The sequence below is a fragment of the Gallinula chloropus genome (genome assembly GCF_964237585.1).
Source record: "Gallinula chloropus genome assembly, chromosome: 2".
Lineage (NCBI taxonomy): Eukaryota > Metazoa > Chordata > Aves > Gruiformes > Rallidae > Gallinula > Gallinula chloropus.
Genome location: NC_140086.1, coordinates 138,743,715 through 138,762,434, shown reverse-complemented (window position 1 = coordinate 138,762,434; position 18,720 = coordinate 138,743,715). Strand labels below are relative to the sequence as shown.

Below are 18,720 nucleotides of genomic sequence, written 5' to 3'. Positions count from 1 at the left end.
TTGCTGGTAGACTTATTTGAGTAGGGATATTCTTTGTATTATGAAGTGATAGTAAAAGCACACAATGACACTGTAAAAGATTTCAGTCCATCCTAGAACTTTTCATCATTTGGTTAATTGGACCTGTATTAACCTGTTTAAAAACAGAATATGCAAGCAGGCAGGACGGAAGCACTTCTGATTTTAGATTAGGATATACATAACTCCTTAAACAAGAGTTTTATTGTTTATTTCCCAGGAGCTTAATTTTATGGTGAAAAAAAATTTAGTTACTCACTACTAATGCTACCTTTTGAACTATTGTTTAACCCTTTAGAGAGAAATTTGTGATGGTTTCACAGCCTTCAATTTCTACTTTTATGGACAGAGTTTCAGGCTAGAGCAAAACCATCTCATCACTGAACTGTTAAGGATAAGGTGAAATACATACCTTGAGCCATGGGAGAACATTTGTATCCATTCACAGTTTGTGTCCTCTACAGAGGTTCTTCTATAAACATACATAAAATTTAGTAATGGAAAACTAATTGGCTATAGCATATAGTCTGTCAAATAGGTACAGAATCCCCATAGCTAGGGATTATGAAAAGAGAATTTCGATGGACTTGTTGGGAAAAATATAGTTAAGTTGGGTGTTTTTTTTTAAATAAAGGGAGACAAATACAGGCAGGACAGTTCATTGTACAATTCAGTTAACCATGTTATTATGTTAGCAGAGGTTATGAATATTTTTGTTTGTATGTAAAACACTGTTTTGTAAGAAAATGTCTCATTTATGAGACATTATTTATGAAACATTATGCGCTGTGACCTGATTGAGGACTAAATCACATGCTTTAAAACGCCACAGCATGTAATTCCACTGATTATAAAGAGTTAAATATTGAAAACAGAAATGTACATTATAATATTATCAAGCCTAGGTATTGATTAAATAGCTAAAGAAACCAGAGAAACTTCATCTGGTTTGGGAGGAAACAGTGAAAGTCATCTTGCAATTAAAAACTCAAGCCCTGGTTGTGTGTCATACAGATACCACATACAGCTCTTCACTGAATTTTAAAGTAACATTTTACTTTGAATTAGAGAAGCAGCAGGCATCAGTGGATTGAATGTAAAGCAACTTGAAGTGAGAGGAAAATTTGTGGTTAACGAATACCCAAAGGACTCTCCTGACGTTCAGAACATGCAGGCTTAATTAGCACAGGCATCCAGGATGTTACACAGTCTAAGTGCAGACTTTGAAGTAGAGTTCAGGCACTTGACGTGAAAGACAAAGTCCACCCTCTTTGCAATACTGAGTCGCTGCTCTTAGCTTTGTACCAGAGCTTGGTGCTACACCTTTGTGCCAGTGAAGCCTTTAATCTCAGTGCTTCCTCAGCTGTGTGTCCTCAGGGATTCCTGATGAATGCTTCTGCACAGAAACTGGTACTTCAGCTGCCTCACCACAGCCCACTGTCGTGACTGCAGAAGGGATCTGGCCCCTGCTTGGTCACTTTCTTCTCTACTCCACAACTAAGTTGAAGGGAACAGTTGTCTGCTCTCTGTACAGGCTTTGCAAAATTAACTACGCCAACTGACTCAAACATTGGTGTTGCCTAGTTTTAAAAACTGCTGGAAAAGGAGACACATGTGAAAACTTTTACAGTCTTTAGCCGCTGCCTCTTCCCACTGTTGTGAGCTCTGTTTTGTGTTTTTTTCTTCTTAAAAGAGATGCAAAAGTTTTGATGTGAACATTAGGTGACATTTGTACAGTAAATGCCATGGGTAGGGGGAGAAGGGAATAATAATTTTTAAAAAAAAATCTTTTATTTGACCTTGACTTTAGGACTCTGAATTGAGAAATTAACAACTTCACATTATTCTGTTCATACTGCAGTTTACAAATGCATTGAAGGTGATCTTAAAAGTAAAAATGTAACAAAAGTTGTGACAGTGAGTTAGCAGAAGGAAATATCATTGCAAAAATAGAGAAACTCAGATCTTACTGAGTCTCCAAAATTACAGCTCACAGAGACCAACATGACTTAGTTTTAGATTTAGCCTTGTATTTTCTATATTCAGGTTTTGCCAGGTACCCACTGCAAAACCTCATGTCTAAGGCATCTAGCATTCTCATACCTAAGAACCTCTATATAATTTATCTCCTTATCCCTCAAAGAGCTGCTTTTTTTCACCTTTTCCTCTTGTCTTTCTGTTGTTTCCCACAAGCAACTTGATTTTAGATAGTGTTTGATTCTGATTAGTCTTATTTCATGTAGTTGGCTGTGAAGCATTTGTCTATGTTGCTGAATCCCTTTCCCCTGAAACACACCCCCCCTCAAAAAAAGAAAAAAGAAAACAAACCACCAAAAAAAACACCACCAAAACCCCTAAACCACCAACACCAAAAAACCCCAAGCAAACAAAATGTGCTATCTTTTTTTGGCAACATCTTTAATCTCAAGTTTGTCATATTCATGTTTTCTAACAAATGCATCTATCATATCAGCTATCATGTAATGAAGGAGAGATTTCTCTAAGGAACATTTTTGCTGCCAAAATAAGGCACCACAGACGAGACCAGTATGTTCTTATCTTTTCCTCTGAATACATTTTTACCACTTATTTAAAAGAACAGTATTCTAGTCCTAGGTTTCTTTCTGAACTCAAATTGTTCAGAGATTTTCTGAGGGAAGAAAGGACAGAAATCCAACTGACTGAGTAGCTATCATCAAGACATCCTTCTACCACAGAACCAGATCAACTGTGCCTAAATTTTTCTACTGAAATACTTCTACAGCCTGTCTTCAATAATTTCCAAAAGGGAGATGCTACACCCACCCCATATAGCCTCTTTCCTTATTAATAACATCGTTTCAGGATTATTCTTTGTTCTGAACAAAGCATGGGAGAACTCCAAGAGGGAGAAAAGCCCACCATGTAGTGCCTGCAGAGACAAAGGAAAGGGAGGTGGCATTTAGGCTTGAAACCATAACACAGAGCGATAACCAAGGTAAATAACATTCTCTTTAGTCAATTTGGTTACCAAGTTCCTCTGCTCTCCTCTGTTGACCAAGAGCAGTATGGTCTGATTTTGTATTGAGGCTGTGTCTGCCTTCAGGTGGCTGAGCTGCCTGTTTTAATCTGAAAAGGGATTGGAATTGTTTCTAATTATACTTGGGGGTTAGGGCAGGGAGAGTGGAAGCTAGTTGCCTGTATTGTCCTAATGAGGATGCCAGAATAACGGGGTTTTTTTCATTCCTGCAGACAGTCATGAGTCAGGGAATGACCTAGAGAGGGGATGAGCAGTGACTTTGCTGGTTTTATGTGGCAGAGGGTTTATGAGAATAGTGCATGTGTTTCTGCAGTGTTTTCTTGAATGTGTGTGCCATGCTTCTCAACTTGCCTGGTATTACCTCTCTGGGAACCTTCCTTTCTACCTGCACAGAGAGTTCTTTCACTATTGATCCTGGTCTTGCAAAGAGATGGTCGTTCTTCCCTGACATTTTCTGCATTCACCCCCCACCCCATAGGAAAAAAAATTATTTTAGTGTATCTCAAAATGCTAAAGCAATTTTGGCTTTATTTGGCTTGTATGGTAGGTCTCAGTTCTTCTTTCAGAACTGGATTGTGACTTCTCTAATTCCTCGCTGGCAAGAAGCAGCAGGGAGCAGAGAGCTGCATTGTCTCAGGAACTGTCAGGAATCAGATTTGTGATTCCAGGAATTGGTCTGTTGTTCCCCTTTCATTCCTAAGCTGATTCTTTTTGCTGGTTTAGTTTATTGTTCACTTTGAACTGCCTTTAAAGCATTCAAGAGAGACCTTTCTTCCTGCCAGCCTCTGCCATCTGCATCGGTGAGGATTTGCTTTATGTTGCACTTCTGTGTATTCCAGAGTTGAGAAAGCAAATAGAAATAGAGCCTTTCCTCAATGCACGCAGTGCTAGCAGGACAAGTATTTAATATATTTTCAAGTAGTAAGTACTGCCTTGACATCTGGTGAAAAATGAAATTTTAAGAAATGCTCTAGCATTGACCATTTGCAAAATAACAAATGCACTATTCAGGGGACGGAATATAAAAAAGCATCTATTTCATCAGCCCTGTGACTTAATAACATTGATTGCAGTACAGCACAGAACTGTAGAATAAACTTTGTCAACTAAAATCTGTGTCACACACTGACAAAGTAATTATATATGTTACTTACTGGTATTTTAGTAATTCATCCAGATCTTGGCAATTGACTCCTCAGGGAAATGGAGAAGAGCCATCCACTAGTAATGATCTATTAAGAATGTTTATCGCTCACATAGCTAATCAAAATCTTGGCAAGAAGAGACCTTTTATAATAGACCCTTCCCACTTCAAGGAAGTGAGTGGAACTGCGTGCTAATTATTTATCTTCTATTTTTTCCCACCTTGCAGAACTTTCCTTTTTGTTAGAGATGGTAACCCAAATAAACGGAACGTGCACAATGAGACATCTATGCACTTGCTGTGTATGGGACCTCAGATCATGATCTCAGATGGAGCTCTTCATCCTCGCCTGACACGACCCTCAGAAGATGACTGCAGAAGAGCAGATTGTCTGCAAATGATCCTGAAGTGGAAAGGAGCAAAGCTGGATGAAGGACAATATGAACGAGCAGCCATCGATGCTGTTGATAACAAAAAAAATACACCTTTGCACTATGCTGCCGCCTCAGGGATGAAAACCTGTGTAGAGGTAAAAGTTCATATACAGTGAGAAGTCTGTATACTGCTGTTAGTAAGTGACATGCACAGTGATTCACAAAGCTGGTTTGAGGAAAAAAATTGAACTGAATTAACTTTATAATTATCTTTTTCATTAATTGGAAAAATTACAAAGACAAACAGCCCAAAACATGCACTATAAAGAACAATAAGAAAACAGATTACATATGCATTACCTTTGTGACATAAACTCTTTGACATGAAGACGACTCAGGTAGGCTTATAAAAATTGGAAATAATTACAGGACTGTAACATTGGAGAAAAAGCTTTAAAGGTAGGCATAAGCATACCTATATGTGTAGAGAAGTGGAATGACTGCTGGAGAGAAAATTAGAGCTGTGTAGCTGAGACTGGGAAGTTGCTGCCCATGTTTCAAGAACAGGTTTGATGTCTTTACTTCACAGTGCCCATCTTTTTTTAGAGGATGGCATACATCTTTGCTGACATACTTAAATATAATTACCTTTTTTACAAATAAAAAATTACTTTAATGTTTGTGAAAGCAGTGGATAGTAATGAGTAATTTGGAATCATAATGACTTTGAAGGTGTCCCATCAAATCTATTTTTAATCTATACCAAGTGATGAGGACTAGTATTTAATTGTGCTGGTAATTTAAAGAACATAAGAGCAGACAACTTAGATTTTCAAAAACAGCGAAAATTTTCATAAGTCTCTGTTATAACATCAAGATTTGTATTTTGAATGGTAACAATTAATTCAGAGTTCTTTTATAGGTAGAATTGAAGTTATTTTTCTACTGTGTATAACCATGTTTATTGAGACTACATTCATTAGCTTAGTATCATCAGCAAGCTTTATCACCTCATTATTCACCTGCTTCGCTAGATAACTTCTGCATATCTTAAACAGTCCAGTCCCAGCACCTGTGGGACTTCTCTGCAGTAAAAACTGACACTCTCCCTGTACTTTCCTGATTTTCTCTGGAGCTATTTTTAGTATTGGTGGTATGCCTACCACCTTCTGATCTTGTACTGTAACAAATTTAAGCAATACCTTACATATTATAATAAATAGTTCAGATATGTCATGTTTGAGCTCCTTTAGGGCTCATGAATAAGTGCCATCTGGTGTTGGGTTATACCAGTATTTCATTTATTTGTTGTTCTAGGACCTCTTGTGCTGAGACTTCAGTTTGAAACAGACTTTCTTTTGTGTCTGTCATAAAGCATGTGTGGAGTCCAACAATTCATATAATTTTCCTGCTTTATGTTATTTGAGATTACTTTTGCACTTTATCCAGTGACTGACTCTACAAACACATTGACAGATTTACTGTGTGATGTTTTAAAATTATTTATTCTGAGTTGTTATGCACTTGGCATATTGCTCAAAAAACATTCAGAGCCCTCTTTTCTGTGATGTGACATTTACCTTTTCCAGACTTTGTTTTTCATGTGTTTTTCATCTGGAGACATCTTCAGCTTCCTGTTTCCCATATAATTCCCACTCCCAACCATCACAGATTCTTCTGATTTTTCTAGAAATTTTTCCATACATTTATTTACTACCACTTTTTAAAAGTAGGCAGTGGATTATTTGTCTTTGTTCTGCTTTTGTGATCATGGTGAATCTAAGTACATTTGGGGAATTGTTATTGAGAAGTTCAATTGTAACATTTTGAATTAAGTCTTGCTGACTACTCTGGGCAATCATGACTTGCTTTTCCTCTTGTGTTTGCTAACTATTTTGTCTATTATTCAGTCACTTAAGTAGTCTGAAATTTTAATTTAAGCATCATGTGTCAGTATGGCTTTTTTATCAGTACACTTGGGAGATGCGGTGACTGAAGTTCCTTTCATTTTTGTCTTTTCTGCCCTTGCAGCATTTCTGTTCTTGACTAGCATGTCACTTTTATTGTTACAGTTTTGGTCAGGTGATCACCAAAGCTTTTTTTGTTGAAGTCCAAAATTATATTCCACTGAGATTCTCTGGTGTTTGTCAATAGAATTAGTTTATTTATCTCTGAGGCGGTTTGGGATTTTTGAAAGGTAAATAGCACTGTCCTTCCAATACTGTGAACTTCTCTGTGATTCTGACATAGTATGTTCTGTGGTAGTACTTTGTTACACTGATTGTATTCTGTCACGTTTCCAGATGTCGTCTGGAAATTCTCGTTTCCATTCCCTAGCCTTAGCTATGCACCATCTTGAACTGGATGCTTTTCTTTATCTTCTGGTTTTTAATTTTTTTAAGAGTTCAGATAGTTTCTTTTTATTTCCAATAGTCAACACTAATTTCATTCTGTTAGAATAAAGATCATCCTCCCAAGTTTTCTGAGCTTCTAATGAATGGAAACTCAGCTTCCATATGCAATTTTCTGTGCTATAACTTAAGCCACTGTTCCCCAGCTTAGTACTGACAGGAGTTTAGAGGATGCTGCTGTGAGATGCTGATACTTAACCTCCAGTATCACCACTTGAATCTTGGCCCTGTACGTTCTTTCTTCTCTGCCCCATGTTGTTAGAGTTCCTCAAGCCCCACACTAGCAGTTTGTCTTCAACACGTCCCTAGGAGGTACACATTTACTTATTTCACCAGGGACACAAGTCACCATGCAGTTTTTGCTAGCTGAATTGTGCTCAGGCCCAGCTAAATATGTACTTGGTAACTGAATTACAACCAGGTATTGCCTTGCTCTTCCTATGAACTAGAATGAATCTTTATTTGTATGGTTATATGATTGATTTAGTGCCTTTTTTGGTGTGGTTAATTTGTAAACAAATATCAGGCTGTCTCCTAGGTTTATGCTTTCATCTTAATTGACAGCTTTTAATTCTTTTTAGATTTGATAAACAGAAAAATATTAATTGCAAAGGACTATGTCATTTTCTCTTGCTATCTTTTTTAATGCCACTAGTTTGATCCAGCTGCCTGATAAATTCTTGATACAGAGATCTTCAGTCATAGTTGTTCTATCAAGCCTTCCCCAAGAAGATCTGTTTCTTTTAAATTCTACTGTACATTAAAGGACAAATTTGCATGTCATATCAGAAAATGGGAGATAACCATGATTTAGCATTTAACCACCTCTTTGAGAAAAGTTGGTGAAAAACACTCACATAAAATGATTTGACAAGAGAATGGTTGCTTCTGGTTGAGAAAAGGTAAAAAGAAAATAATTTTAGAAACCAGTTTGCAACATACTTCAATATCTGGTATTTACAAGCTTGCTTTCTCACATTTGTGAAATATTATGTCTATTACACTGATTTGTAAAGGGCTTTTAATTAGACGTATATCAGTACGTATATCAGTGGGGTGCGGGGAGAACAATTACGTTATCTGCAGAAACTATTTATCTTTGGTCTCTCACTACACTTGAGATCCCCAGGTACCACAGACTTCAGCTTTACAAGGAGTTTGAGGATGGAATCTTCTGCCTCAGTCATTCTGCCTTCATGCCCACAAATGGAGCTACACAGTGGTATTAGCAGTAGACGTGGTTGTTCAAAATTTTTAATTTCAGGACCTTGAAGCAAATGGGCTCATACAGTAAGATCCAGGCAGGGCATCAAGGCAGAAAGAATCACCATCACTGAAGAGTAAATTGTGGTACTGGAGCTGGGCTGCAGCTTTTAGCTGCAGACTTTAAAATCAATTTGCTTTAAACTCATTATGAAAGTTCATGGTTTGGGTTCCTTCACAAATTATCATTCTGCTTCTCATTGCCTGTGATATGATTCATTAGATGAAACGAGTTACTCGACTGCTAGTTCCCCATTCAATTATATAAACTGGGCTACGTTATCATGGCAGTATATACTGTTCGATTGACTCTGACTCTTAATTTGTTCATTTCTGACTCTTAATTTGCATTCAGCTTGTGTTTGAAGAAGAATTTACAGTCTGATCCACATGGATTGCTATTTGCCAGAGCTTCGACACAGTTATGTAGGCCAACTGTAGATAGACATGGTTTCTACATTAGAAACACAGGATACACCCCCCTCCAAGTTCAGACTTTGTCATGTGCTCTACCATATGGTAAAGGACCTTGGATCCCAAGATTAGTATCTGAGGTATCTTAAGTCCTCCAGTATAGTCTGTAGTCCCTCTAACTCCATCAACAGGAACAGGATTATGAACAGGAACACTGCATTAGAGAAAACCTGAAACAGAGCTTGGTAAAGGAATTTAACATTGTTATCTCTGTTCCTGGAAGAATTTGGGGATTGAAACTCTTAACAAAACAAAAACAGATAAAAAGCTGAATTGCCTAACCCTGAAGTTGTCTTCCCTCTCTCCAGTAAACGGACGCTTACTTAGAACTCCAGGAGTTACCTTTGCCCAATTATTTGGTGGTTCCTTTGACTTCAGAGCAGCACTCCTCTTTTATTGTCTTTTTCTACAACTTTTTGAGAAAGTCCCAGCCCCCTATCCCTACCACACTCACATAAGAAAAAGATAAACCAAACATAATTCATTGTGTATGAAACGCCGACTAGTTGATTTGTTCAGAACTTGTAGTCAAATGTAGCGTCTTGGTATTTCTCCATTCACGTGTGTCAAAATTCCCCTCAAAGCAGAACAGCTGTGTGGAGCCAATTGCTAAGGAGAGTCTGGGCAAAGTTAATGTGCTTGCCTCAAAATACTGAATAGAAAAAAGACCTTTCATATCAAATAGGTTTGATTTTATGCAAGTATATTGCTATCCATCACAGCATATTTGGCATAATAAATGGCATTTTTGCAGTTAAATTATTAATGTGATTGTTTAAATTATTAATCTTCTAATTACTTAAGAGACACAAGTCTTTTTAGCAGTGCTTCCAGAGAAATACAGCATCATCATTAAAAACAACTTGATTTGCATATCCCTCATCTCACAAATTAGATTTTGAGCTGCATAGGTCTATGGAGTGTTCTTTCAAGTATATGTATTATTCTTTTCCTTCTCAGAAGGTGTCTTATTTGCCTCAGTTAAATTTCTGTTAAGAATTTAAAATGTGCAGTAGGAATGTTAAACTCAAGTTTAAAAAAGTTTTGACAGTGTTAATAAGTTTAAATAGGACAAGGTAACTGTAGGCTGGGTATCTTGATAATTATCCTAGTGGTATCTTTGTTTCTGCCTGACACTCTGCTCTGAAGATAAAATATGGTGTCATACCTAATGACATAAATATCTTCACAACTAAATTTAATGTTTCTCATGTACTCAAAAAGAAGGTTAATTGGTACCCCATCTAACCTCCTACCCAAAGAATCTCCCGTTTTCTGTCACCTCTGGTTTACCAGTGTGGGAAGAATGGTGGACCATATATAAAGAATACTTAAAGGTGTTTCTAGCTCCATCTTCCCAGGTGCTTGAGGGCCTGAGACCCCTCATTATCAATGGAACATTGACCATATCAATAAAGCAGAATTTCAGTGTTTAAGACCTAACAGAGACGTACAGTAAAGCGTTGCCTTGTAACATTATTTCTGAGATTTGTGGTTTCATGGAATTATGTTGGATATAGGTATAATTATGTATGAAATCAAACAGCAATTAATTCAATAACAATAGAGAATCTTTGTTTCCCAAAGACCATTGCTATTATATTTGTTTGTTCCTTTTGTTTTCCTTGTTCATATATTTTTCATGCTCTTCTTAACTGACATGTCTTTTCTTCAGGGTGTGACTAGAGTTGGTAATTAATAACTGTATACTTTGCCTTTTTACTTTTCAGCTTCTAGTAAAACATGGTGGAGATCTGTTTGCAGAAAATGAAAATAAAGATACCCCATGTGACTGTGCAGAGAAACAACACCACAAAGAGCTGGCTCTTAACCTGGAATCTCGAATGGTATTTTCACGTGATCCTGAAGCTGAAAGCATTGAAGCTGAATATGCAGCTTTAGACAAAAAAGAGGTCAGAGGATAGTTTAATATGGGGGCATTTTACACATATGTCTAACAGTTGCATTGTGACAAAATCCTGTTAAGTGTTTCAGTAGGTACTGTACTTTGTACTGTGTATTTTAACAAAGCTCTTTATAGCTTTCAAGTTAAGCTCAGAGAACATGACAAATGCACTGTCAAAACTAAAGAGAAATTCTATTCATATACTTAAATACATGGAATGGCTTGAAAGTATTGCAGGGTGTGAGGCTGGAGGAAATACAGCGAGACCAGTAAGCTGGGAAACAGTTTCTCTAAACCAAACATTTTTTACATATTTTTATTTCTCAAGATGACTTTCTGTCTGAAAAACGAGGGCAGGGGAAATTCAGAAAATGAGAAAATCTGTGGGATAGAAAAGGGAAAACATTCTGGTGGATCTTCCTAGACTGAGACTGGGTTGAATGTCACCAGAAACCAGCTGAGTAGTGCAAGATTTCAAAACAGTGCATTTACTTTCTTGTTTTGTCACATGATGTCTGAAGCTACCACACACCAGAACTTGCATGAAAAACAGGTAATAACAGGTGTTGTTATTTTGAAATCAGAGAGACTAATTCACTGGCACAAATTTGCTTAAATTTTGGTATACTTTACAGAAGGCTGTATTCTGATAAGGATAATTTGACCAAAAAGATTCTGAGCAAAATTTCTCTCCTCCATCAATTATCAGATTTTAATTACCTGCAATTCTAAATAAGAATACATAGATAAATTATATGATTCAATAAATATTTTTAATAACTGTGTAAATGAAAGGGCAATAGATTTCTGTATGTCTGCTCCCTTCTAAAGTAGCATAACCTTGCCTTTTACTCTTAACCCACTTTTGACATAATGACACTTAAAAAAAAATCATTAAGATTTATGTATGAGTAGGCTTAGATCACATCAGCTGTTTCCCTGAAAAATGCCATGCGTGGTCACTTTTATTTAAAAGTAAGGAAATCTTTGTGCTGTTCAATTAATTTTCTGACTCATTTTCTAGAATAAATTCAAAGATAAACAAGCCTAATTAGATTGTTTATTCCTACATGAGAGGTTTTGAGATGAGGTTTAATATACCTGAATTGTACATTGAAATAAATGTAAAGATCTCAGTTTCTCTGAATATTCCCATATAGAGACATGCTCATTGTTTTAGAATATAGTTTGAAATTAATATTTTCTTCATTGGCAAAACCACTTTAAAAGACCGCTTCATTTTCCTGCACCAATTGCAGTTTGCCACTCCTTGAAGAACTATTTGCATGGTTTTGTTATCAGCTGGATCATAGCAATGATTTGGCTTAAAAGAAGAAAAAGTTTTAAAGAGTGGTAATATGTAATTGTTCTATTTAACCTGGATATTTTTTATCATATTTTTTGCTGGCATGTGCCTCAGCCCAGCTAAGAGGATAGTGAACTTAGAGATGTTGGTGGGACAAATCAAGAACACTTGAACAAGGGAAAATAGTCCCATGACTGTTTAAGTTTAAGGTAGATGCTCAGAGAAAAATCGGCGTAAAGACTTGGTCATTACAAGGGACTCAGTAAAAGGTAATTCTGTTAATTCAGGGTTGCTTCACTGAGAATGTTAAAAGCTATAATTCTGTTCCTCATTTGACTTGTTTTTATCAACATTGTTGAGCGTGAGAACTGAAATGTAGGCAGGCCTGCAGACAGACCCAGAGCCATCTGACCTACCAGGGCTGCTTTCCCACATGTTCTAAGGATTCACAGGCCAAAAAATGTCAGCCTGGAATTTGTAGTCTTGAGGCTTCGCATAGAGCAATTCTGCCTTCATGTGCTTCCTTCTTCTCTCCCCACCTTCTTTGTGACTTTTCAGTGGGATAAATTCTCTAACTTGTTGTGTCACTGTAACAGCCCAAGTGCTAGCACAAGAGAGATGCCAACAGCTTATAGCCAGGGGAGGTTCATTTTCCCACCTTAGCCCTCAGAGTGGCCCAAGCCAGCGTACCACTGAACTGCAATCCAAATGTCTGCATGTCTTCATCTTCCATGTCTGGAATGAGGCAGTGGAAGTTGCACTTACCACTGACTATGGTGGTGCCTCAAGTTGTTATCTTAATGGGGCATGAGAAGCAATATGAAAGGCTTCCCAGAACCCATATCCTTCAAAAAAATTGCCCCTCAGAGCTGGTCCTCTACTTCTTTTCTTTCATTAATTTTTTAAAAATATTAAACACCAAGAGAAGCAAGTGTGCAAAATTATTAACATAGTATTTAGATTGTAATTGTTTAGTGATGCCTTTTAATATCCTCCCAAAACACACACACACAAAAATAACTCACAAAGAATTAAAAACCTTTGGAACACCAAGGAATGCATTTTCCTCAATGAAGGTTAGGGGAAAAGTAAAACATTTTAAGGTCATTAATAGAATTTCTTCCCAGAAAAAAAAAATCCAGATAGCCTTAACTCTGTTGTTTATAATATGCAGAATAGTATCTGGAGTGGTCGTACCCAGTATGTCCCATTCCAGACCTTCTGTGTTTACAGCAGACGGTAATTCTCTTTTTCACACAGAGTGAAAGTTTTTTTAGTGCTCTGGGCAGTGTCATTGAATTAAGTGTATATACTCAGAGTAGTAACAAAGCTCTATATGTGATGTCAAGAACTAGTTGTGTTGTCATTCATATTGAAATATTACCAAGGAATTATGTGAGTGGTCATGTTTGGAATTGAAATACTTGTAATAGTGGAAAAGATAACTTGCAAATATCTTTTTCAAGCTATTGAGAAATACAGATTGCTGAGTAGACCCATATTTCAAAATTGATAGCCCAACAGAGTTGTCCATCTTCCAGCAGTTCTGTTCACTCCTCCCACAAGGGTTTCTGAATAAAATCCATTTCCATCATACAGTTACCCAACCTTTTTAAATTTCCTTTTACTGCAGTGCTCCCTGAAGCATATTTTTAAAGGAACATTTCTATTTTACTTTGGGTTTAACACACCTCAAACTTTTTCAGTCATCAAATTAGAGACTGCAGTTAAAGATGGGGAGCAAACAGGCACTAGTAGTTTTGAAACATAAAAAAGATTAAGTGTGTTTCCACAAAATGCAGTTTTTAAGGAAAACAATGTACCAACACACATGCAATCTAAATTTCCCTATATAAAATGAAAATGCTAAATGTTTTAAGAGTTAAGTGTAAAGTGTGACTCTCTTCACGCTGTAGTTAGTTGGGGCAAGAGAAGATCTATGTATGATGTGTGGGCAGTGGGAAGGGCATTAGAAAATCATCCAGGAGAGTACTTCAGATGACCTTGGTCTTCATTCTTTTCTCTTACTTTGTTGATGAACAATCTCCAAAAGTCATTATATATAATCTAAGTTTATATTTATCTTTTAAATCTAATTTGCAGTTACACTAAATAATATGACAGTAACTGATTCATTTTAAGCTGCTTTTATAGGATTTGATTCTTTTATTTGCAGGCTTTTAATTTGCTCTTTATTGTAGCATGGGGGCATATTTATCTTGGCGTTGTACCCGTGGAAGATAACAGGCACCTTCCTTTCACTCACACCATGCAGTGTTTTAAGCTTGCGTAAGAAAAACCTGGGAATGAGCAGTACATCAGAGTAGATCATCCAGAACAGTTTTGGCTCTGTCAGACTCAGAGAAATACATGTTTCTTCAGTTCTAGAATTGATGCAATATAAATATATATATAAATTCAAATATCACAAATAGAAAAAGTTCTCTAAAATGATTAAAATGTACTTTACAGATAGAATGTTTAGTAACTGAAAAGATAGAAAGGGACTAACAAATATGACAAATATATACATAGAGTGCTTATACTTGAATGAGTTAAATAGATTATAAATATATGTCCCATTATAAATATATGACTCCCTTAACTGTAAAACTCCACCCACCCATAAAGGAGAATGTTTACATGAAGAATATTTGACACCATTTAATTATGTAGTCACCACTATAGCAAAGAGTTATTTTGCCCTTGTCTATTGTGATGGTACTTTAAAAGTGAAGAAAATAACAATAGTATGAAATGAACTGTTAAAATAATCAGTTTACATATTAAAAGTATTTTCAGGAGAAAACCAACTATGATTTATGATATCTAAATACTAATGGTTAAAAAATTAGATTAAAATAGTTAAAAATAATGGCTCTTGAGAAAAGTGTTAAAATATGTAGTGATAAGCTCACCAGTGCATTAAAGTAGTAACTCAAGTAATATATTCCAAAATCATTATGTAGTTACATTGTGCTAATATTGAACAATGCCTTTTTCACAGCATATAGCAATAAAGAGTTCGCCTATAAATGAGTATTAAAGGAGATCTCTGAGTGTCATAAACTGTAATCACAATCTTTATAGTATATGGCAGTGCAGAGTGGAGTCATCAGTATTTGCAGTAGTTAAAAATAAACCTCTATAAAGGGTGTACATCCTTATAACTAAATACTCTGTTTTTACAAGTCTCTACAAGACTATGTCTGGCACACATTAACATTTTTAAAGCTTCTCATTGTATAAAACCTTCAGTCTGGAATTTCCAGATTAAGCAACTTAACAGTGTCAGCCTAAAATTTCCCTTCTTTCAGCTTCTGTGGGCTCATCTATTATTTTATGAAACAAATATCTGAAGTTGCAAACACATTTTTAAGAAATATGACCCTCATTACTTAAAAAGATAAATTTAAGATTTTTTTAAAAACTTCAGGATCCAAAAATCCCTCCTGGGTTGTGGGGAATGTTCCAGCTGAGGTAATATAATGTGGTCTGTTACTCAAGGGAGAGTGTTTGACCTAGAACCAATCGCTTAAATATAATTTTGAACATATCTGCATTTCAGGATAAAATAGTAGGTCCTAAAATATGCATGTATGTTGCAGGTTTAACAGAAAAGACATTCCTCTTTGATACATGTGTTCTTCAAGAATTGAGTACTGCTGTGCTGACAAAGTCACTTGTTTTACAATTGCAATTCAAAATGCAGTTAGGATTCAGTCAGGATGATTTACTCTTTGCTTCCATTTTTTTTTCAGTACATTCGTGCAGTTATTCAGGCACCCAGCTGTTTGTATCCCTGTCTCTCTGACATGTTTTTATAAATGATCTCTTTTGTAAGAAATTAAGTAGGTCAGACAAATTCCAGCATGCTATGAATCAAGCGGCCCAGATTTATTTCACTGCAAGCCATTAAGCTTCAGATTGTCCTTTACTGAGTCATGCATGATCAGCAATGGAAGGACATACAGAAACTCCCTGAACTTGGGCAATCAAGATGAAGGTCAGGATACTCACAGTCCATTTCTCTTCTGCTTTTCTTGCTTTCTCAAAAAGAAAAAAGACCCAATGCAGAGTCGTGGGATCATTTCTCTTGCCAGTGACAAAGTTCTTGGTATCAAGTAGTTCCTGTTTATTTTACTGACCAGCTAACAGAAGAGGTTCTTGTGGGAGCCATTTATATTTTAAGATGCATTTTATAGAGTATTTTATGATATCTAGAATGTAGAAGGAATGTTGGGTTTTTAGAGTAAGTGTCTCAAAAGAACAAAATCGTTTAGAAGTCCAGGGTATCCATTCTCCCCATCTCATCTGCCTTCTGCTTCTCATGCAGCAAGGGTTATAGGAACAGCAGACTTTTACTTGGATTGTAAATTTCCAAGGACAGGACAAGTAGTTATTATTAGCTTTTTGTTTTTCTAATTTGAACTTTTTTTTAATGCTATAGTAACCTGGATGTAGCTCCAGACCAGGAAGGCAGCTGGATGGTCTGCTCAGACTGGATAGGGCTATCAGAACTAGATAGTTTCTCAAAGAGAGTTTTGACATCTTCATACACAATGAATCCCCAACCCTGAGGATACTCAAAAGCTATCTGGACGTGATCCAGGGCAGCTGACTCTAGGTGACCCTACTTGAGCAGGAGGGTTGAACCAAATGACACCCATAGGTCCCTCCCAACCTTAACCATTCTGTGTTTCTATGAGCCTCTAACTGCACCTCATCTGTCCTATCCATGACTTCATTCTCTGTTTCTCAGAGGGTTGATACTGCCTCAAGAGACCTGTACTTGATTCTGGTCACAGTGTATCCCTTCTTACTATTTAATGTCTCAACGTATCCTCCTCCAGGTCAATTCAAAGTTAATAGGTCTCAATTCATGTATAAATTTAGTGACAGAGGATCTTCATGCAATGTAGATCCACATGCCATAATATTTGAGGCTTAATCACTTAAAAATACATCTGGATTCTGTGAAAATCTAGATTGTTTCCATAGGGACAGTCTATGTTAGGCTAGGTCATCATTTGAACATGGCCTCCAACTATAAAGAACTCAGATTTTGACATCTACAAAGGTCATACTACAAATACTTTTAAATTACAGTGTTTCCATATAGCTTTGCATGGTCATGGGACTGCGCAATGCATAAATTACCACACAGTTGAGAGGATGGTCATTAAATGTGCTTTGAATGTTTTCATTTTAATATGGAATTAGAGACTAAATGGGAAATAGTGTTAGACGTAAATTGTCTGTCTTCTTCTTCACAAAGCCATATGAGGGATTAAGACTTCAGGACCTGCGAAGGCTTAAGGATATGCTGATTGTGGAGTCTGCTGACATGCTCCAAGCCCCACTCTTTACTGCAGAAGCTCTACTTCGGGCACATGGTAATCCAAAACCTTAAGTACTAAAGAAACTGTTTTCATCAAAATTAAAATTGCAGTTTTATGTTTACTTTCTTTTTCCAAGTGAAAGATAAGTAATGGCCAATGAACTATCAGGAAACAGTTCACGCAATACTTCAGACAGAAGTACAGCTGCAGTATGTCAGAAAGCATTGAGGCAGGCAGGTAAACTGATAGGAAGGTAATTCAAACTAGGAATTATAATGGAAGACATTTTAACTTAAGCCGTGTGGAGAAAGAGAGTTTTCCTATTTTAGTGAGACATAGAAGTAGAACTTCCAAGGTTTTATATGTCAGAAAAGTCAAATTCACTGTACCTATTTTTGTCAGACCATTGGTTTTCAGCCACTATATAGTTGTGCACAAAACTAGATCAGTATTTTTGTATTTATTTGCTTTTTGTTGCAATAACAGCAGTCTGACCACTGTAATAAATGGTTGGAAATTGCCTTGGGGTTTAAAGTATATATGTGCTTTGAAGGATTTTTATAGTTACTCTTTTAATACAGAGTATATTTTTCCACATGTACATCTAACTAGTTTAATTTCACCAAAATCAGTCTGTGCTCATGTGAAATTTGAACTGGGTTTGTATTCAGTGTGGGGAGATACTGAATTCAGTGTGTTTGCTTCAGACAAAAGTATCTCTCTGAAACTCAGTGGAAGCTTTAGGCTTTGATTCAGTGATTCAAAACTTATGCTTACTGAAGCATCTGCATTATTACTATTTGTCAAAGACACTACTCAGGCAGTTAACAGTTTGCTTGCTCATCACCATATTGCTGGATTAAGCTTACATACACGATTATTTTTGTGGGCTCCTTATGGAAATAAAAGGGAGAGGGAAAAATGAAGTAGGAAACTATTATTTTAAACCTACAACATTTGGCAGACTTTCATGGGGAAGTACAGTACCTGAAACTCAACAGTTTCACATCCTTTTCAATACCTGGTATTTGTGTGCCCTTTAACACTGAATTAAGGCAACATGAACTTGAGCCAGTCAATGATTTTTAAGGCACAGTCTTTGCATATATGTTTTTAATGTGGATTTTTTTAAAATTCCTGTACTGTGTTTGTAATGTGTACAATATTTGAACGCTACTTTGGAGTCTCAGAATACCCTCATTAAGGCTAAATATTGCTAAATATTTCACCAAGTGGGTAGGCAGGTTCTGTAACCTGTGCATATATTTTGAAGAAGAAAATGGTGGCAATACAGTCCAGAAGCAGTGAGGTTGATGTAAACTGTGGAGAAATGTCTTCCAGCATCTCACAATCAGTAATTGAAAGTTGAGAAAAATCAGTCTGTGGTGGAAAGGTGTTGCCTTAGTGATGTAGCAGTAACTCACTGCATTTGGCCAGTGTGGAGAATCTTTGCAAGTCATGAG

The 18,720-nt window shown here is 36.5% G+C and overlaps 1 protein-coding gene across 1 annotated transcript in view; it reads left to right on the top strand.

Moving 5' to 3' along the window:
• ANKIB1 (ankyrin repeat and IBR domain containing 1) overlaps positions 1-18,720 on the top strand; it is a 92,462-nt gene that overhangs the window by 48,579 nt on the left and 25,163 nt on the right. The window contains exons 3-5 of the mRNA XM_084260427.1: positions 4,410-4,710; positions 10,434-10,616; positions 17,194-17,311. Of these exons, the coding sequence (XP_084116553.1) occupies positions 4,410-4,710; positions 10,434-10,616; positions 17,194-17,311 (602 nt within the window). The remainder of the gene's footprint in view (positions 1-4,409; positions 4,711-10,433; positions 10,617-17,193; positions 17,312-18,720) is intronic.